The sequence below is a fragment of the Agelaius phoeniceus genome, chromosome 3 (assembly GCF_051311805.1).
Source record: "Agelaius phoeniceus isolate bAgePho1 chromosome 3, bAgePho1.hap1, whole genome shotgun sequence".
Classification (NCBI taxonomy): domain Eukaryota; kingdom Metazoa; phylum Chordata; class Aves; order Passeriformes; family Icteridae; genus Agelaius; species Agelaius phoeniceus.
In genome coordinates, this window is record NC_135267.1 from 74,196,045 (window position 1) to 74,218,576 (window position 22,532).

Below are 22,532 nucleotides of genomic sequence, written 5' to 3' on the forward strand. Positions count from 1 at the left end.
GAGGTTACTGATATCAGAGGCTTGATCTGAACGGGGTAAGCTACTTGAAAAGAGCAAGAGAAGTGCTACAGTATCCACAACACTATGCATGAAGTTTTTTTCAAACAATTTCAGAAATGTCTTTGCTCCAAGACTTATATCACTGAGTTCAGGCCAATCTCTGTGGCTGTGTGCATGTGCACTGGTGACAGAAAGAGGCTTGGCAGAGTGGAAGGTGTTTGCTCACAGCAGCACTTTGCAAGTCTAGACCGAGACTGCACATCCTGCTGAACAGTTTTCACTTACAGGAAGAGAAAATACATGGATCTTGTATATGAAAGGCAAATTTCCAGTTCAAATTTCATCTAATGAAATAATAATTTAATAATAATCATGATGTAAAAATACTTTTATGTTTAAGGAAATACTAGTAGTCCTCTGACTCTTCTTTGTAGATTCATAAGGGATTTTTTGATAGAGGTCTAAACCTTGTACTATGCATTTTTAAAGCTGCTCAAACTATTTTCAGGAGCATACAGAAAAAACCCAAAACATTTGTCCCTCAACTAACTGGAGTTTAAAAGCTTCAAATTCCATCAAAATGATAAATAGGTTCTATGACAGTTGAAAAGTGAGGGTGAGTATCTGAACATGCCAGATGTCAGCAGATACAGCAAAGCCATCTCACCATCTGAATTTCTTGAAACCAAGGAGAAAATATATGATGACAATTTCACAGTTCTTTACTTGTGCTATTTTACATGTCCTCTGTATCTCAATGTACTAAATACAACATTTAATTTAAAATGTGCTCCTTTAGTAGGATTTTCAACAACATTCTGGGCATGCCCCTTTTCAATGTAAAAAGTCTGTATTAATAATTGTTATTTAGGTTAGAGTTTACTTTTTTCCTGTTCTGTTGCTTTCTTCCTGTGGTGAAGTTGAATACATAAGACATGACTATGGCTAACATTTTGACATAGAAATTTTAAAAGAAAAAGCTTTAAAATTACATAATACATTTCTCCACTCCTCCCTTCCCCACCTTCCTCACCCCCCTATAAAAGAACATACCTGTTTTTGTGATGAAAGGGAAAACATAACATACAAGGACAGTTAAAATTAATCAATTCAACAATAGTTACAAATCAATATAATTTGTCCCATGCAATAAACTGCTGGAATTCAAGTGGTAGTGATCAAAATCTGTGTACTTGTCTGATTTAACCAGCTCCTTTTAGATCCATTTGAACTCAGTTGGTATATCATCAGTATTGCTGCTTCTTACATTAACTCTCCTAGCAGCCACCTGTATCTATAAATGCCCAAATATTTAACCATAGGCAATTTGTGCTTGAGCAATAAAGGCAGCAGGTAGATCCTATCTCAGGAACCTGTCACTAGAACAGTAAGGCTTAGCTTTGCCTGAGAGCTCTAAGGCACACCACGTTCTAAGTATAGAGAGACGAGCGCTCAGCTGAGACAAGTCCTTGCAATGGAAAGCAGCACTAAACAACCTCAACCCAAGACAGAGAGCAGATTGTCCTGCCTTCAGCCATTACTATAAATTCCTAGTGGGAGCAGGAAAAGGATGCTAAAGCCCCTGCACACTGGAGCTCTACTCTCTGCTCTTGAGAAAAGGATAACCTAAACTGGTGCAATGTTGGTAAATTACAGGAGTGTCACCCTGCAGAGGTGGGCTGGTGAAATAGTGCATTTACTAGGCATCAGTCAGCTTTAAGCAATAAACTGCTGGGCCCTGTCAAACTGAGGGGGGAGAGGAGTGCCAGTATTTTGAAAACAGACTAAGGTTTATTCTGATGAAAGATTATGGCTTAAATTAAGCTCTTCCTGCTTAAACAAGGTGTGTGCAAAGGAAAATGGGGATTGAAAAGAGATCCTATGAGGGCATTGGCTGCAACAGAAACTAGAAAAACCAGTTTTTAAACACTTCTAAGACTTTGAAGTAAATATTTAGCTGTAAACAACCCAATTGTTTAGTATTTATACGTTCAGGAAAGTTTATTTACTGTGTTTTATCAGGACTTTGATGTAAAATGATACCTCTCTGTGGAACAACACTCGTATTTACATTAAACCAAAACCACCACTGAAGTAAACTTTAAAAAAAATTAAATATTGCTTTTACCATTATGCACCATTAAGCACAAATACTAACACAAAAGTATTACTGCTAACCAATTTGCAACTAGAAAAAATTTCCTTCAGTTCCAAAAAGATTACATCTCGTTTCTTGTTTAATTTTTATAAACAGCTGCTTTTATCAGAAATCTTTATCATATCCACAACAAACCCCAGCATAAGTGACACTTCTGTGATAATTAATTTCACAATTAAAAAGTTTTGTCCTCTCAGCTTATTTATTCAATTCTGCAATGGACAGCACGTTAACACCTGCAGAAAGACTGGAATAACATTAGTTCCCTTATTTTAGCCACAACTGCTCAACTCTGATCCAAAGTGCTAGTGACAGTCCCCAGTACCTATGACATCTACAGAATGCTGACATCAATTTTGAATATAGTCACCAAGCTAACCATCTGACTGTAGCCCAGCCAGCAGCCATGTCCTTTCCACAAATGTGAATGGATTTTAATTTCTAGTGTCTTAAATATTTACTCATGTTTTTGGTGACATACTTATCCTCAAATCTCCTCACCTTTCCAACACATAGATAATATTGAATTTTGTTGGTTGGGAAATACATTTTATTTTTTTGGGACTCTGAAAATACTTGTAGCCTGTAGCAATGTTTCCCTTTCACATGGATGGCCTAATAAAAGTGATGCCACAATAAAGTTTCATCCTGTTGGGCAACTTAGAGTGCCCTCTCCATCTTCCCTGCTGTCTATTTAAAACAACCAGCAGTAAGCATTGTTCTCTCTGACTCTTACATTTCTGTCAAATGCAGCTGAAATTGGCCAACACATTCAAACGTTATTAGGGGACACAGAAAAAATTTAGAAAGCATGCAAAAGGTCACTTCTCTCCCAGTAACTTTCCATTGTAAGCCTTCAAACACCAAATTTTTTCTACTCTTTTACTTTCTGACATTCACTATATATTTCTGTATTCTACTCTACGCTGTCTAGCTCCATTACCAAAATCTTCAAAATAAGGGTCTTCATTTGCTGCTGCCTCATCCTGACCATACTCCTGATCTGAAGTCCTTATCCACACCTTAATCCAGCACTATCCCTTTCTTTAATCATAGGACTGGTCCATGGAACACAGTTTTAGGTGTAAAAATTCTGCCACCAACAGAACTACTGGGCAGAATGTGCTTGGCTGCCTTTGCTGATGCAGTCTGTCCTTCCACAGCCTCAGACTCCATTGGCAAATGACAGCTCCTTAGGCCTGCAACTGCTCAGTTCACTGCTACAATTGTCCCAGGCTTAATTAGCCAAGCTTAAAAATCAGTACTCTTTATTTTCCTCCCTAGATTCAGAACGCAGGTTCAAGGTTTATTCAATTGTCCTAATGTAGGATCATTCATCCCCTCTCTTAAGCTGTTTGAGTTTGTATTTCTTAAGGGTCTGATTTATTTCAGACTGCAAACAACAGAATTTCACAGAATCGGACCTGGCAAAATTTAGCATGTCTGAAGCACTGCAGCTTCCAGAAACATTATCACAACTGTTATTCATGTCAAGCTCTTCAAATAAAACTGTCATTGAACCAAGATACCTTGTGTAGAGAATTCCAGTAGAGCAAATATTGCTTGCCAGTGCAATATAGGTTTTGTAGGTTTTTTCCCCCCCCTTGAGTTTCTTTGTATTGCAAAGCAGCTGCACAGTAAGATTGTTGATACTGCGGTTCACCCTTTGAAGTGATATGGGCCACAGCAAACAGTTCTGGCTAAGGAATTTTCTAGGTGTTAAGTCCACAGGTTGAGAAGGAAAAGAAGAACTTGTCTGCTTCTATTTCATGACAATCCCAAGCTCCAAGACAAATCAAATGAGTCACGCAGCAGCATTTCAGATGACCTGTGAAGGGAACTGACAAACTGTAACCTGTGATCAGGGATGTTCAAGATATCAGGATTTCATCTGAAACTAAGCTACAATAGAGTATCCACTCCCAGAACACCTATTCCTTTCAAAATGGAAAATTGCCAGACACAGCTTGAAAGCTGCTGCCTTTTGCACAAGAATGCCAACCCTGTGCTGTGGTTTAGATGAATACAGAGAAATTAGAGAAACCTTGTTTGGTGCACACAGCTGTTGCATAAATATAGTCTTCTGAGCTATTCAAGAACTGACTACAAATTTAGGTTTTAATGAAAATAAAATTATTTACAGGTAGTATTCTACATTTTCTTGTGTTAGCACTATATCAGAGCAAATTAAAAATAAACAGGGATACAGTTAATTGAGAGTGACTTGGCCATTTTTAAAGACTTATTGAATACAGAGAAGAACGTTGTTTTAAAGAAAATGCATGCTCTGTAACTAGCCAAACTTTGGCACTGCAGCCCTTCAACCAGCATTGGACTCTGCAGGCACTTTGCTGATAACATTTCAGCCTCAGGAACTGATCCCCAGCCATTTTAAATCAAAGGATACCTTTTTTTTTCTTTTTTTTTTTTTTTTTTTAACACAGAAGGTGCTGTGCCAAAATAAACTTCCTGCAGAATACCACTGTGCTTTCAGCCTCCTGTAATTGAAAAATACTACTTACCATTGCTCCTAGGCTGAACTATTCCTCTATTGTACTGGAGCCTCAGGGTACAAATACAACATACAATTGTATGATTTTGCTAGAAAGTTATACATGCTGACATGCTGATGAGATTATAAACCCTTCACTAAATCTCTCCATAAATCACTAATTTTCTTTGGAGGTAATACGCAACTACCTATACACATTTGGTGTTTATTGTCCCTGTTTGTTCTTTCCTCACATGGAACATTGGGATCAGAATGTCTTAAGAAGTGATGATGTCTTTGGATGCTAAAAATAATGCTGGTAAGAGATATTATAATGTACTTTTAACACTTTTCTCTTAACACAGTTCCATTTCTCTCCTTCAACCACATCTCAGCTGTTTCTCAGTGAACATCAAATGAAATAATCCCAAAACAAGGATGAAGGGGAGGAGAATACATGTATGACATCAATTTTTATGTTAACACATTAAAAGTTCACTTTCACACAGCAATTCTGGCTAAAAAACTTATATTATTGAGACTACTGTTATAAGCAAGAACTAAAAACTGAACAATTTGACTAAAGTCATAGAAGAAGCAATAGATAGGAACTGAACACTGTCTTGACTTTTAAACCCTGGACAGTGGTCGTGTCAATCAAGAACACATTTGAAAAGAAAGGGAACAAATCAGTTCTTGCTGTTTCTGACATCTTCCAGATGAATATTTCTACTATAGTAATTTGAAAACCTCCAGTACGTCCAGCAAAGCACTGTAGCCCCACATCTATAAATGCATCCACGTCTCATTGGCTCATTTCAGCAAGCACTTGGCTTCTCTGAAGCTGCACACAGCCATCTGCTCCTTTTTCCAGGCCAGCCCAGCCAGATGTGCAGCTGGCATTGCCGCTGGGGCGTGCCAGAGGCGCGGGCAGGTGCGGGCGCCCCGAGCAGATGCCGGGCAGGTGCGCGCGTGCCGCCGCTTCCCAACTGCGCCGCTCCCTCCCTGCCCCAGCCCCTGGATGTCACCTGCCCTGGGGGACACAGGGCAGCCCTCAAAGGCAGCGGGAGCAACCCCACCTACGCCATGCAAACACCACCTCCAACCCCCACGGGCTGCTGGCTCCTTCCAGCATACAATATGCAAGGAAGTGAGAACTATTGAACTCAGAAGTAAACGTACACTTTGACCAACACAAACTTGGCAGGAAAATGCCAATTGATACCAGAAATATTTATTTTCCCCTCTCTGTAATAAGTTATCTCCGACTTTTTCAAAGCTGTCAGTTTGCTTGATATTTTGGGAGAGCTTTATTACCCTCACTACTAACAAACTTGTTTCACTTCCTGCAATATTATTTGGCATGGATTAAAAATTAACAGCAATTTTGTTATCTGAAATTCCAGAGTGTCTTTTACCTTAAGAATCCTGAAATATTCTTAAGCTATATACAGTCTAAAAGCAATTTATAACTGAAACATTGCTGCATTTCCATGTTGTTGAAACCCTCCTAATTATGAGCTACAGGACAGTAAAGGGGAAAACTCACAGAAATGCCCAGCAAACTTAACACAATTATGCAGAAAAATGCAAGACCATCTTCCCCAAAGGAATAAAAATCCTCTTTTTAAGATCCTTGCTCAAAACCTTGAGCAAGATTTTCCTTGTAAACAAATGAATTTTTTTCACAAAGTAGAAGAGATGACCTACAACTCAGCTCTCTACAGCTACCTGAAAGGAGGCTGTAGTGAGGTGGGAGTTGGTCACTTCTGCCATGTTTCAAGTGAAAGGATGAGAGAAAAATGCCCTTAAGCTGTACTAGGAGAGATAAAGATTAGAAAATAGGAAATTTTTTTTCACTGCAAGAGTGGTTAGGCACTGGAGTAAGTTGCTCAGGGAGGTGGTGAAGTTGCCATCTCTGGAAGTGTTCAAGAAGCACCTGAAGATGGCACTTGGGGATGTTGTTTAGGGGTAAATATGGTGGTGCTGGGTTGATGGTTGGACTAGATGATCTTGGAGGCCTCTTCCAACCTCGACAGCTCTGTGATCTAGTTATGCTGTGGTTTGTATTTGTGCCAGTTTCATATAATAGAATTTACACAGCTATGTGAATTCTGGCATCGGGGCTCACGTCAACTGCAAAAAATGTTCAGGAAAATAGACTCTAATAATACTAATAAATATACCAAATTTTGCCAAGGAGAAAATGGAGAGAGTGGGGCAGAACACCAATCTTGTCTGCAAGTTGAATAGATTAGTTATGCCCAAGATTTCTTTTTAATATGCTTATGAACCAACAGCAGCAAAAAAGGTAGAGCTAGTTGTCAATAGACTAAGAAAACTTCATTCAGAACTTCAAAAGATGCTTATGAAAATAGCCACAAATTTAGAGATGGGTCTTTGAAAAGTGCTGTAAGCAATGAGTAACTACAGCTCCTGAAACATAATTGTATTTGCACTAATGTTTGACCCATGTAACTGCAGTGGAACTGTTCTATTTGGACTGGTTCATTTAAGATCTTGAGTATATGAGAAGAATATTTATAATTTTGAACAGGGATTGAACCAATACCAACTTGAAATCACATCCCATACTGCTGCACTTTAGTTCCAGATTAGCCCAGAATGCTGAGGAAACCTAAAGACCACAGATGAGAAAATGGGCTGGGGAGCAACGCCAAGATCAGCAAATCACCTCAATCCCCCCTGCTCTCCACTACCTGCCAGTTACAATCCTGCCTATAATTTTTAGAACACTTTTGACAGATGCAAATTTTGAGGGAATATGAACCCTGATTCAGCAAAGCATCTGGGAATGCACTCAAATTCCATTTTAGTTACTACTAATATACATTACAGAAGCAGGTCCTTTGTATATAAGAAGGGTTTATCCCTAAGATCTTTACAATATTCTTACTTGCATTTTATGTTTTACTCAATCCAATTAGACTTCAAGCAAATATTAATTAGGAAACAGTCACACAGACACAATAAACATACACTGCCTGGGGGGAAAAAGGATTTTTTAAAATAATCATATTCTGACAAATACAGATAACTCACAAAGGCTGTTTGGGGTCTGTTTGAAAAATATCACACATAATGGTGTCAGACAAACATACCTGGCTTGCCAACATATCAGGAGATTGAAATTATTGAGTGTTCAGAATCTGGGTATTATTTATGTCTTTTAATCTGCATGGCACAGAAGAAAAAACACAGAATAGATGTAGCAACATCCTTTAAATCTGAGGGATCCCAACCAAGACATCCACACTACTACTTATGACTCTAAAACATAGTGCTATTTTACATGGATGTGGCCAGGTATCCCTCAGGAAAATATTCAGAGAAAAGTACCTTGTGTAATATTGGTATAATACCAAGGTAAATCAAGGCAATTTTGATTCCATGATGCTGCACAATGAAAAATACTCAAAAGTTCTGTGCAACTAAAATTCTTGCTAAAGCTATTTCCAGCTTTCAAGCTAGTTACCTAGTTTGCTGAGTACTTATTATTATTATTCCAAATGTAAATTAAATAATACCTAATACATATTGTGTGAAAGTTCATTTGCAATCAAGTTTCAAAGACTCTTTGCTACTTTAATCTAAAATGATTTTGCTCATTTCACATCGGTAACAATTTTAAATAACAAAAAACTCTTTAAAAATTGAAGAAATATATTTCAGTGCTTGACTGTCTTATACCTCATACACAGCCAAACTGCTCCTTTTACAAGTGGTATAAAAGATGTTATTACTCTTAAGAAGATATTCTGGCAAAATGGACATTTTAAAGCAAAGCTATCAAGGGTTTGCAAATGCCCTGAGTTCCAGCAGTGATGTGTATGTCTACCCACACACCTGCTATTAACTTTTTCTGACATACATTTCACTGCTAAAATAATTTATCAGGACCCAAAAATAATCTACCGATTTCCAGTTTTTATTTCCTTTTTAACCAAATTTTTCCATCTCATCTTGGGTCACAACTTTCAGAAAAGATTTGATTCACAGCTTTACACTTCCAACACAATTTTTTCATATTGTCACATACTTAGTGAAATCTTAGAAAAAATGTAATTGTGTTTATAAGTCATTATAGTTTTTCATGTTTGGGCAGTATTTTACATGCATTATTGTAATTGTACTTGTAAACAACCAGGGCCAGCACAATGTAAGAAACGAGTCTGGAAGCAAAACTGCTGGTGCTTCTTTTTCTCTGCAATGGCCTCCAAGTTAGACTGATGGCTCCCTGGGCTTTTTGCCAACACCACACACCAGATTTAAATAGAAAGAAGGGAACTAGACAACCTGGGGTCCAAAATTTAATTCTGACCTTATGTATAAGCTCTATGGGAGGCTTGGGCAAAGTAGAATGCTAATCTACCATATAAGGGGGGCACCACAAGAAAACTAGAAAAAAATCTAACCAGAAAAATGTCTTTTTTATCATGTGCACATTTTGGTATTTTGAAACCATCGATCTTGAAAAATAATCAAATCTTCATGTATAAACATTATGTTATTCTCAGACAGTAATATTTAATGTACAGTGTTGTTACATGTTCACAGCCCACTTTCTTTCAGCATGAGATAAACTATATTTTTTATGGCTTTAACCCACTTTATTCAAACCATAGACTTTTCTGTTTCATAGACTTGTGGGTTTATGGATCTCATTAACTATGAAATATGGACAGCATATTAGAAAGTAGATTTGAAAGTGAAGGCTGAAATGCTCTCTTCATTCCATCATAACGGGCTTTATTTATATCTCCTCTCATATTTCATATTGGAAGTTAAGTATTCTGCTAAAACATATTTGCTAATTGACTTCTTTACAGAAAGAGATATTTTTTTAAAAATCAAATTCGTGTTCTTCAAAGAAATACTTACAAGAAATAAACATTCTTTTCAACATTTAAATATACTATAGTGTTAAGTCCAAAATGGCAAATAAGAAAATATTTTCATAAAATTTTGCAGATGCTGACAAATTTTACCATTTGGAAGCTCTGTGATTTAGCTGTTTCTAGGAATTGCTTTTAACTTTTCAGTGGAGAACAAAAACAATTGTAAACAGATTAAACTCTATTCCTGTTTTCTTACTGTAAACTCCATTTATTAATCAACTACATGTCAGTGTAATTCATTGCACTTGGATCCTTTGATTTTAAACACAAATATCTAGAAAATTAAGCTGTTAAACACCTATTGAAACATTATTCACTATTAAAACAACTCAATAACTCTATTGAGCAGAACTCAAGTTTGTAAAATGACTGAATAAATACAGTAATGAGTAAAAACTGTTTAAGCTATTCTGAGATGGGATCTTGAAAATTAGATGCTTGAATGGTAATTCTCAGAAAGCTAGCTTTACTGATCATTATTCTTAGAATATTTGTATAAGATATTCTATTTATTTAGTGCCCTGCCCTTTCAAGAGAGAATTCCCAGGACATCATTAAGTTCTCTATTCTTGATACAGCTTGACACGACACAGATACACATACAACTGAGAAACAGCAACTTTTTTCCACAGGGAAATTCAGGTCATCAAAACACAGGAAAAGAGGTTAATTTGAAGGCAATGAGGGAAAGTTTTGAAACTCTTATTTATGTATTCACAATCTCAGAAGAGAAAGACACCAAAATCTTTCCTCACTATTCCCTTCAGAAGGATTTATTCTGGCTCAACCTATTACCAAAGGCACTACCGTGAATTTTAACAGAGTAAGACAAGGAGCTGATCTACAAAGTGGTTTGATACAAAAAGTTTCAGCTATGTTACATGGATCTTGTTGTGCTGGTTTCTAGCACAGCAGAAGGCATTGTGGGACAGTGCATGAAGTGCTTATATAAGCAGCAGAGTGACATAACTTTGGAAAGGAGTTGGCAATGGCATCAGTAGTCAATTCCAACAACATTCTGTCCACTTCATAAAGTGGTACATGACACAGTGTAAGACCAGCTTCACACTTCCTGCACTTCTGTGTGCACAGCTATCTGCCATAAGCTTTGTGGGCAAATAACAAAATCTTGTGAACAACTTTCAATCAGCACAATGCTGATAAGCAGCATACATTGATTTATGTTATGCATTTGGATGCAGATATGTATTTCCAAAGAGCCACAACACAAATGAATCAAACAAAGGCCTCTAATTCAAGCAGAATAAACTTAGAAGCACTTTAGAAACTTATGTAACAATCCCTGTAAATGCATCTATAAACAAGTTGTTTCAACACTTCCTGCTTGGGCTTGATTTCCCTTATGGTGCTGCTGAATGACTGCCATGCAGACTTGAAGTACTGATCCTCCCAGTGCTGAGTGCAGCACTATGTGCAGTAATGTATGACAGAAATAAATCCTACATTTCTGCTGTGTTCCATATTGCCTTCATTTCATTGCTTCCTTTTTGTTACACAGTCAGCTACAAATCAAATTTGTGATGACTTTGAAGAAACTTGTAGGAGCCTGGACCTCATCTGCTATAAGGAATCTAATAATGAAACTGGGATCACACTGGTTTTGTTATTTTGGTACTCGTGCACTAGAAACAAATGGATAGTAACAAGAGTGTAACCTTGAGATCAACAAAAAAGTACTTTCAAAATTCTCTCATGGACTGTTCAAAGAAACAGGGAATTTATTGGAAATACAAGCAAGATTTACAGAATGAAGATATGTTAAGGTTCTAACCCTTTCCCACTTACTTTTATGTAAACTCACAACTCAAATAGCAATTGACATGTGGAGTCTGTGCTACACATTGCTAATAGTTTGATTGCAATTTCAGGCTATGAAATTAAAAATACTCTTGCATAATTTCATGTGCAGGAAGAATTTTTTAAATGGTTCTTCTGCAATAACCTTCTAGGAATCTTCAATCCACATGTAGAAAGGTAGAAGATAAGAAAGGAAAAAAAAAGATTTGGATGGAGTATATATAAAATATTTAAAAGAACTTCCAAATAGTTACAGAACAGTGTAATCCAAATGGTTTTCACTGCAATGAGTAACATTAGGTAACTTTTTTCTGGTTAGGTTTATACTGTTTATATTCTCCCTCAAGCAGTAATACCAAAATTTAATTTAATCTAGAGATTTTCATACAACTCACATCCAAAACCAAAATCCTCCTCAGTAGAAAAAAATGAAGCAATGTTGTGTGACAGGATTGACGTTACCAATTTTTCATCACATGGAAGTTGGAAGCTAAGGAAGGAAGAAATCTGAGAATAATTTGCTCACTCTAGGACTCCAACCACTACAAAATGTCCCTTCCATTTTAATTTTTTGTGTGATTAGCAAACATAAGTATTCACACAAAGTATAGCAAATGAAAAGCCTACATAGTTACCCTGACCCTTAGCTCCTGTGTCTGTAAAAAAACTAATGTAGAATGGTTTATCCCCAAAACTTTCATCACAAGGTTTCCATGAGTATTTCATGCTACATAATTATTCCAGTGCATACCTGCAGGCCTGTCAGTTGAGCTGCTGATTTCCCTTTGAGGCAGAGAATGAGTGCCAGAAATGCATTTAAATCCTCCAGAGAGAGGCTACTGACCTGAAACAGATGAAAAAATGACACATTATCTTAAGGTTCTGAAGAGGACCTTTCTGAAAAATTGAATCCACTTGCTCAAGCACATCAGACTTGGAACAGTGACCTCAATGATGACCACCAGGAATGCATCATCTAGGAAAACACACAGGGAACAAAATACGTTCTTTCACAGCTTGAAGCAAGTGGATACCCCAACACTTGTGTATAGTGTATATACATGGATTTCCACACACCAAACTAAATGCCTACCCTTCGTTTTTCCCTTTTCCACTTCCCTTGGAATTTCTTAATAACAGGAAATTTCTCCCTCTCTGTTACATCAAGCATAGTTAAAAGAAAAAAGAGATTAAAAAAAAATTCCTTTAAAATCAAGACATAGGACAAAAATCACCTCAATGAGCCACAGATATGATGACCATCAGGAATTTTAAAAATTGCTTACACATTTATCTGTTAAACATTTCAAAATATTCTAAAATATTTCAATTACGTATTTTAACCTAAATTTCAGGATTTATCAAAACATATTTGACTTCTTTCAGGTTTTAAGGCTACTTATGGAAGCAGGGAAAACTTAAAACTAAAACCTAAAATGTTCAAGTGGGGAAAAGGAAATGACAAGTCTATATTGATGTAACAGCTCACTTTTATCTGTAAAGTGGGCACTTTTTCTGCTGTGAAAAAGTGTTTAGAGATGTTGCAGAGGCACATGATCAGCACAGAAGAAACACAGCACCTTGAGAGCAGCTGGCATGATTCCATAACACTACCAGTGGAGTTCTAATCCTTTCCTTCCTCCCATGAAACACTGTGTATTACACAAGTGCACCAAGAGCACTTATCTGTTACAGCAGCTGAGGACATGCAGAGAGCTCCAAAGTGAGATCCACAGAGCATTACAATTCCTTATCATTTGGAACTTGAGGAAAGGTTTCTCTTGCAAAATGTGGAAATGTGCATTGTGGGTGTACAGAACACTTAAGAGGCTGCCAGAACCTCTGCATTGCCTTTCTTTTAACAGGATAAAAGTCATTCAACCACTATTCAGATTTTTTTTTAATCAAGCCCCATTGCTTGTCCCATCCTAAAATACTTTCTCCTCTATGATCTTGCATACGGCACAAGAATGTGAGGGATATCAGAAACATTTTAAGCTTTCAAAATGCTCCTTGGTATTCATTAACTCCACCTGTCTGCTAAGATCTGATAATGGCCCTCCTTCACCCTGTAATTCAAGTCAGGTGTCACCTTTGTGTATATGGCAACAAGAGAGGTTTACTAAACCTGCACATTTCATACACTGAAGTAACAGAAAAAGTGAGTTTTATCTACAAACAATTCTTAATACCTGCACAATTTCGTCCTAAGAAAAGGAAATCAAAGATTGCAAGGACAACAGCAAGAAAATGCCTCTAACAGAGCAGATCAGCCAAAAATGCTTACCAATGTAAAAACACTTCTTCAGAGAAATATTTTATTCAGTGATCAAACTTGGTGAGTTATCACAGTTCCACTGTCAGATTTAATCCAAAACTGTTAGAGACTGAATGAGAAAATTCCCCTTTGTCTAGAGGCTTCACTGTTTAATTTGAATTCATTTGCTGCTTTGCTAACTTTAAAGACAGACCTAATATTTTGTATTTTTTTCGCTATTTTTGTTTTTAATTTAGAACTATTTGAAAGGTACCTTTGAAAAGAACATTTTTCAAACCAACACTTTTTTACATAGTTAAGGTTTGCTCAATGGATTTTTTTTTCTTACCTAAAAAAAATGCATCTGAAGTTTTCATTAAACACTTGCACATACATTCTGAGGAAGCCAGATGGGTTGGTTAGTATGCTGGTTCCTGCAAAACCCTCATTTTTAGCTTAGATTCAATTATAAGTAATGAAATTTGAAAGAATTCTATTTTCCCTCATATGAGCTGAAGGAAGACTTCAGGCCTGCTTCAAGGCAACCTACAATTTTCTCAACTTAAATAATTTCTGAGGAAACAATTCACCTTCCTTCTCTAATAAAAATTTAAGACCAAAGTGTAAAGACCAGAGTCAGAACACAGCTAGACAAGCCTTGTTTTCTCAGCTATAAAACAAATGGAAGCAATATGGCCAGCTCAAAGCATGGCTACTGACACTCCTGCCCTCGTGTTTTCCTCTCAAACATCCCAAGAGAACAAACAGACGATATCAGAGAAATAACCAAAGTTTAAAATAACTCAGCAGTGAAAACCATTTTACTCCAAATCAATTCCCCAGTCTGGTTCCCAGGGTAGATTGTATCAGTGCAACTCTGAGGGCAGAAGAGAATCAGGAAAATGGGGCAGTTCTTGTGAAAGTGGCACTGCCATGAAAACTGAGCCCTTTGCATGAGCTCTCTGCTGTTACTCCTGCTGAAACCAAGAGCTGTATGTGTGATTTTGTCTCTGTTTATAACAGTGGCCATTGGATAATAAGTTCTGAAAACCATTTTCCTGACAAGCATTTTTTTTCTATTTTATTAATACCCTGTGATCACGGTTCAGCAAATCCACATCTCTGCAGGTGTTCCATCCTGTTACTCCTCTTCTTAATCCCACTAAAAAACCCTTCTCAAATAATTTAGTTATCATGCTATGAAAGGGTGCACAGAATAAGTCAATAAATAGTGGAACATTTATGGTGGAACTATTCCACAATAAAAAGTGGAACAGTGATAAATGAAACTGCATTTTCATATTCTAATAGGAAAAACACTTCAAGTATGTTGAAAGGTAGGTACATGATATAGATCTTGCTGACCTGAAACTGCAAGGCATGAAATGATGTTTAATAAGTATTATCTTAAAAAAAAAGTCAATTTGTATTCTGTTATACAAATATTAAAGAAAAAAAAAGACCCATACGGATCATTTGTGTAATTCCCATATGTACTTCCTCAATATATCATCTAAGTTTGAGTGAACATATGAAGGGAAATGAAAGGAAAATTCAGGGAGAACTTGTTTTCATGTATCACACACCAGTACAAATTTGTTATTGAGGAAATTGAAGCCTAAAAAAGCAAAACAAAAGACAAAATGCAGTTCAGTTTAAGTACAAGTGAAACTGAGCTTATCAGATTAGATAAATGCATAATCTGCTCATCCTCAGACAGGAAAATCTGCTTGTGAGATCACCATTGGAAATGTGGCAAGTACAGACAATATATTAAATGCCTAAGAGAAAAGTAAATAATGAAGCAATATTGTATTTAATCTTGTGTCCCTTTTTATTATAATTAAAGTAGTCTGCAGGATGCCAAGTATTTGGAATTATAACAGAAGTGCTACCTAATGATCCCCTATTACTCAGAATTTAATGAGAAGGGCCATATCCTCAATTCTGGCTTGAAAATTAGTAGACTGATGAGATGGCATGAAAAAGTAGTCAGTGAGAGCTGACTAAATATTTATATTGTCTGTTTGCACAGTCTGCATAGTCACCTGGGGGAATGTCTCCTTTTGATGACACAAAGGAAAGACAAAAGGAGCAACTTTAATTTGCAAACAGGTCCCAAAGAGCAGGGGAAATCCCTCAGTTTATACTCTCTCTGCTAGACTGCCCGAGGGATTTTTCATGGGCACATGAGAGTTATGATTAGCTACTAAAAACCCCAAGTATTTCTTGAACAGGATGGTGCACGCTAAGTGGAGTAATTAAAAATACTGTAATGCAGTACTATTAAATTTGATCAGCTATGCCTACAGTAAGGATTAAGAGGAATGCCCAGCACAGGCTAGCAAAAACCACTTTATTTGTCCTTTGCACTTATCAGGGCTGACAGCCCTGACTTAGGGAAAAGCAACCATCCCTCTTACTTGCATCATAAGATAGGCCAGCAAGCAGCAGAATCCTGCAACAGGTGCTTCCAGAGCTTGGAGCTCTTCCATCTCATCTTGAAGGTGAAAGCATGCCAGAAATGTGCTATACCGTTGCTTCTCCACGTCAGGCCCCTTGGCAAGCCACAGTGTTTTCAAATTAGGTGTTCCACCTACAAAAGAAATCCATTATTTTATTTTGGCAGCAACAAGATGAAACATGTCTACCTTGTTACAAATCTGAAAGGAAATGACTGCTCTGGCAGGAAAGGAAATGAAATGCTCTTGGCACTTGCCAGGACCACAGAGTCAAAAATAAAATGTATTTGACAAAACTTGCATTTGAAAAAAAAATTAACAAAAATAATGGCCTATAATTTAAACCAAATTTATTGAATACAGGCTTGTTTAAGCACAGTGGACTGAATTCAACCCTTACAATAACATAGACAACCTTAAGACAGCAAGCATTTAACCTATGCAAGGCCAAAGTTTGCCTGCAAGTGTGTTCTTTCCCTTGGGGATGCACAGCATTAATTGAGGCTCACTTCATCGTGAAACAGTGATTCAGTAGAGAACCATCAGGTCTGTTTTTCTCTCTCTCTGCTGGAGTTAACATATCAGGGGTCCCCAAAGGATGCTCACACTGCCTCCCTCGTGATCACCTGTTTCAATGACCACCTCAGCCACTCAGTGGTGAGCAGACACTCCCCACCAGGCACTGTGTGGGTCTGGCTCCTCTGCAGCACGTTCCAGTTTGGGAACAAAAACCAAGGGGATCTGGTGTTTTTCACTTCCTAAGCTACTGTATGAAACACTGCTGCAAACACACACAAAAGATCTGTCATCAGTTATGAATAATGGATCTTTCCAGACTTTCTCTAGTATCATTCATGCTTGTCTCTAAATCCTTAATATTTACCCCATGCTGCCATCTCCCAGCTTGTGACACGTGTAATGCAAAATTTGCTCCTCATTTAAATTACATTTAATCTGTTATCAAAATAAACATTAAGGCACGTGAAATAACAGAACAGTGAACTGGTTATGCCTGGGAATCTCAATAAAAGACAGAGTCGTACCATAAAGTACGGCTGCTTCTGTAGTTAAATACAACGAGGTGTGAATTTTAAATGTGGACTAATTAAGCTACATTTGGTAACACCTCTTCCTTTTTTATGTGACATGCAGCAGCTGCAGACCAGTTAGGAACACTTGGTGATAATAAATGGTTAAAGTGACAAGGTGCTGAAATCTACATAGATGATGTTTATTTAGCCAGGAAAGCCCATTAACCAAATGGTACTAATCCTTTGGAGAGGGGAAAACTAGAAGAAAAGTTAGTATTCTCTTTCTTTATCTCCCTGATGGATGTTTCCTTTACTATTTTTGAGGCTAACTCTCCTGTCAGAAGTTTTAACCATAAAAAGAACTACTATCATAAAATCCATAAGTTTCTAACCTTATTTCTAAGGGAAATGTATTATTAAGAAAAAAACCCAATTGCTTGATTGGAGGTAGAAATGCAGGAAAGAGATAAAATAAATAGTGGCAGTGAGTGGGGTAGTATAGACAGAACAGTAAGACTCACATTACTGGTTTTGAGATTGGAAATTGCTGCCTTAAGAAAAAAAAAGAACAGCACAGACTGACTTCCAGGAAGAAAATTAAATATAATGTGCATGAAACAAAAAAAAAAAGCCAACTTCTGCTACCAAGCCTAAGCAACCCTGATGTGTGAGATAAGCTGTATATGGGTAAACTCAAATTATTTTGACGGTTTCTGCACATAAAGAGATACACCAAGAATCAGTTAAAAGAAAAGTTCTCTTTTGCATCCAGAGGCATAGCTAAAAACAGAAATCCTTCCTTCTTCAGAGTAAAACCATTAACTTCGTCAATATTCAAGATTATAGATCTATATTGAGAGAGTCCAACGAAAAATTCAAGACATCTCTTCCGTAAACAGTTTCTTCCACTTTCAGAAACATTTACTTGTGCCTGGGAAAAGAGGGTACTGAAAAATTACGAGTTATTTACTCTGGGAAAGAAAACCTGATGCTGTCTCCTTTAGGAACACACCAACAAAAGGCGCTTTTTTTCTGAAGGGTTGTCTTCTTCAAGTAATAAAATTTCATGTAATACCCAAGACTAATCTATTATATCAAATGAAAGATAAGCAAAACAAAGAAACAAATATCCTACAGTTTAATGACTGTCCCACCCTACATGCAGTCCACAGCAGATTTAATATTCATCTCAAAATGTTCTCTGCTTTACGTACATCCTCACTACATTATTTACAGTAATTAGAAAACATTTCTGAAATAGAAATGTACTTGGAGAGGAAGGAGAAATATTCTATTTTCTGAACATGTCTATACATTTCCTAAATTAACCTGAAAAACAACCAAAACTGACTAACAAAAGAAAAACACCCCAAAACATATTTATATCTACCTAATTGAAACACCTTTACTATAAAGACTAGTAATGATAGAATTATCTGTTGGGGTTGTAGGAACTACAATTTCCCATTAATTACACAAACATATGCAAACATAATTACTCTCAACAGGCACAAAATTGTGTGAAAACCACTATGTGAACTGCAGTTCTCAGGAACCTCAAGAAGAGGAGCTTTAAAAAGACCTCCATGGAGGTGAGATATTACTTGCCTAAATACAAAACCAAACAACACACAAATTTAAAAAAAAAAAACATGGACAAATCACTTTTTACCTTTTTTCTTTATACTCACACATTTAATACCATTATCATATAGAAAGCAGCATGAGAAACAAAAGAATTTCAAGGGACTACATAAACATTTATTTCATCCGTTTGAATTTCAATAATCGATTTATGGATATGCAATACATGCAGAAGTTGTGGAATGCATTAATTCCATTATATCATTTAACTCAACACTTAAAGGTGATCCTCACACTTAAGTTGTAGCAAATTAAGTTGTAGCAACTTAAAACACATCATTACTGTGTATATAGATGTATAATAGTAAATGTTCATGTATATTTGTAATGACTATTGAAATTTTATTTTATAACACCACTAATAGAACTTTAATACTTCTTCATTTTTACACGCTCATGTAAATACCAAGGAATAAAAATAAGTTTATAAAAATGTACTTGCTAGGAACACTCAACAGTAACTTCTCAACAACTGTGGCCAAAAAACTCAAATGCCAATTAAATCTGACCATTAAAGACAGAGACAGCATTTTGAACTTAAACATATTCATGACACATTCATGAAGGATGCAATGATTAGAGTACTGAAAGTAGATCCAAACTCTGTGGTATGAAGCTACAATATCCTCTGCATTGTCAGAAATAAAATGAACAGCACAATATATACATTTCCAGCAAAGACTTTAGAACTTTTTCTGTTTCACATAAACTGCAGACATATCAAATATAACTGCTATGTTCACAAGATATGGATGTGAAACTGTATTTTCCTAAATCATGGATCTTCTAACAAAATTGATTTGTCAGTGACACTTCTTATCAATATAAGTGCTGCTCTGTCAATGTGTGTAAATCATGATCATATTCATTCAAGTGAAAAGAAACATTCTAGAAGGAAGAGACACAGACAATACAAGAAAGCACAGATGCTAATTCAGAAGACTGTTTCTCAAAAATAAAAAATATAGTTAAACATGCTATATTTTAAATATATTTTATCATCTTACTTACCATCCTGCCTTTAGGATTCGATATTTCATTTCTAAAAAAAGCTAACGTTCAATCTATCACCTGCAACCTTTCCAGATGAAAGGCACTTCTGCTGTTTTATACACACACAAAGTTAGTAGGAATTCTACTTTTTTTTAAGATCAATGCAAAATTTAAAATATTTATCATTATGTACACTATAGTTTAAAGTTCACAGTTTCTTTAGACTTTTTGATCTAAATCAAACTGAAAGAGAGTCAGGATTTTCCATATATTCTCAGTACAGCTCTAAGGTAGTTTTGATGATCAGGTTATCAGATTTTTTTCCAAAAAAAGAAAAAAAAAAGAACCTTCCCAAATTTATTGCACTTCACTTTTGATGTTTCAAATAGGTTTTTGGTAAAATTCTTTTTTGTCTTTTTGAGTAACCTGATCGTGATTGACAGCCTTGAACTCTAACTTCCTAAAACAACTTTAAATTTAGCTCTAAATATGATCCCTGTCTGAAAAATGTGATGTGCTGTTGAGAACCTTATTTGGTGAATTAGAGAGTCACGCTGTGGAAAATCAAAGACGCATGAGCGAATGTAAGGCATACAAATATGGACTGCAAAAATTTTAGAAAAATATTTGTCTGCTGAAGGAATGACAACAGAGCACTAAAAATAAACACTAAAAGTCCTCCTCCCATTTTTTAATAGTCTGCTTGAACAGCTTTTCATTACTGAGTTAGTAAAGATTGTATCTGAGAAGATTCTGTTTTTATAAACTCCACTTATGTGGTTGCTATAAACAAACACACTTAAAATCCTGTTTATTGTCAACATGAAGGTGGGTACTATGTATTGTATGTTTGCAGAGCTATAGAACCAGAGTACATGAGATTAAGTGCATTCTCCAAAAAGGGAGGAAGCAAGTATACTATCTGGGAGGGAAAATGTCACAACAATAAGTACAGTATATTTGTCAGACAATTTGAAATGTAACTACATAGGTACAGTTTATACTTTGTTGAGTTCTGTTTCCTTGTTTTTCAGCATGTTCCCAGACCACTGTATGCTGAAATAAAACATTTGCACAGGACGAACTGATGAATTTTCACTCTGCATATTCATATTCCATTTGAAAAATTTCACAGCAATTTCTTACTATCATAAAGCCAATTAGATAATCACTCTCCTAATATTGTGTACTGGACAGTGAAAGTACTGTATATCAAATAAAAACTCTTTTGTACTTTGTCTATATAACCAATTTCTTTCTGAACAGTCCTTTAAAAAGGATTTTGAAAAGGATGATATCTAAAAAGCAACTGATTTTCCTTCATCTTTGATTTCAAAGACTCTCATTAAATATATGAGTTTCAAATATGAAGATGAATATTCAATCTTTGGATACCAAAAAAGAAACTTTACTATAAATTTACAAAGACGTGCCTGCATTTCAGCTTCTGAATTTGGATTTAGACCAGATCAGCGCAAAGATTGCTACAGAAGACGTAGGATGCCCAAGGAAGATGCGCAGGTAATTACTGTCCAAAAGCTGAGTAACTTTTGGATAGTAACTAGATAGTAACTTTTCTTAACAAAATATCAATGCTATTGTATATCAGTGGAACAAATACATTTCATGTGAAAGACTAGAAAAATCCCTGAGCTGCTGATCCATTTGCTAACAGATGACAGAGAGAGAGAGAGCTGTGAGATCAAGGATGAATTCAACTGCATGGACAAATGAACACTTAAATCAACTTTCCCCTTGACATAATAAAATTGTTTAATTCTCATCCTAAACTTATACTGAATGATATAATTGTGTATATATATATATATACATATATATATATATACACACAATTATATATATATATACAGTGCTCAATCTTTTCACTGAAATGTATGATACTTCCTCATAAATGTAACACATTTCTAATAACTCCAATTTCACTAAGAGTGTTCATTAATGTGTTTTTTTTACCAAAGGGAAGAAGATAAAACCACACAATATACTTAAGAGAGTAGAAACAGCTTCACAGAAACAGCCCAATTTTATTTTTAATTAAAAGCTGGAATCTCTCTCTGGGTTGTCAGAGATTATATAAAAATGACTCCTTTTTACATTCTCCACTGTTCTCATTAACACAATCTGTCAAACAGCTTAATGGACAAGTTTTACTATGGCCCCACACACCACTTATCCTGGCCTCAGAGCAGTATTTAGAACTTCTAAGAAATTGTCTGCATTTTAAAACTGATGTTTGAATTAGCACTGGGTTTAACAAGACAAAACATCAGCAAAAACATGTATTTCAAAGCTGAATCCTATTATAATTACAAAGGGTAATTAAAAGCAACTACAAGGGTGCAGCTCTTTAGCTCCTTGTTCTCCACAGCCATCCTGGATTCTATATCAAACATATGATGGATTGTCCAACCTCATTTTAGTGAAGTGGTTCTTTCAGTTTAGATTAATACACATTTTTATTCTACCTGTTACAGGAGGTTGTACAGGTTGTATCAGGTCCGGCTCCTTGAGAGGATTTCCAAAATAGACAAACCACTCTTTTACCAAAGGGCAGGTTCCACCTAAAAAAGACAGAATTGGATCAGTAAGTCAAATGCAAGTATTGACACTACTGTAACAGCTGGGATAAGCTGTGATCAGGATTCTAAATAGAAGGCACTTGATGACTTGTTTGCTCAGCTTTAGAAACAAACCAAGAAAAAATTGTTTCAGTATCTTTATGACAAATCATCAGAACA

The 22,532-nt window shown here is 36.1% G+C and overlaps 1 protein-coding gene across 1 annotated transcript in view; it reads right to left on the reverse strand.

Moving 5' to 3' along the window:
* FAM120B (family with sequence similarity 120 member B) overlaps nucleotides 1-22,532 on the reverse strand; it is a 48,237-nt gene that overhangs the window by 13,191 nt on the left and 12,514 nt on the right. The window contains exons 4-6 of the mRNA XM_054630067.2: nucleotides 22,260-22,355; nucleotides 16,067-16,239; nucleotides 12,138-12,230 (exon numbers count right to left, since the gene is read on the reverse strand). Coding sequence (XP_054486042.2) covers nucleotides 12,138-12,230; nucleotides 16,067-16,239; nucleotides 22,260-22,355 — 362 coding nt within the window. The remainder of the gene's footprint in view (nucleotides 1-12,137; nucleotides 12,231-16,066; nucleotides 16,240-22,259; nucleotides 22,356-22,532) is intronic.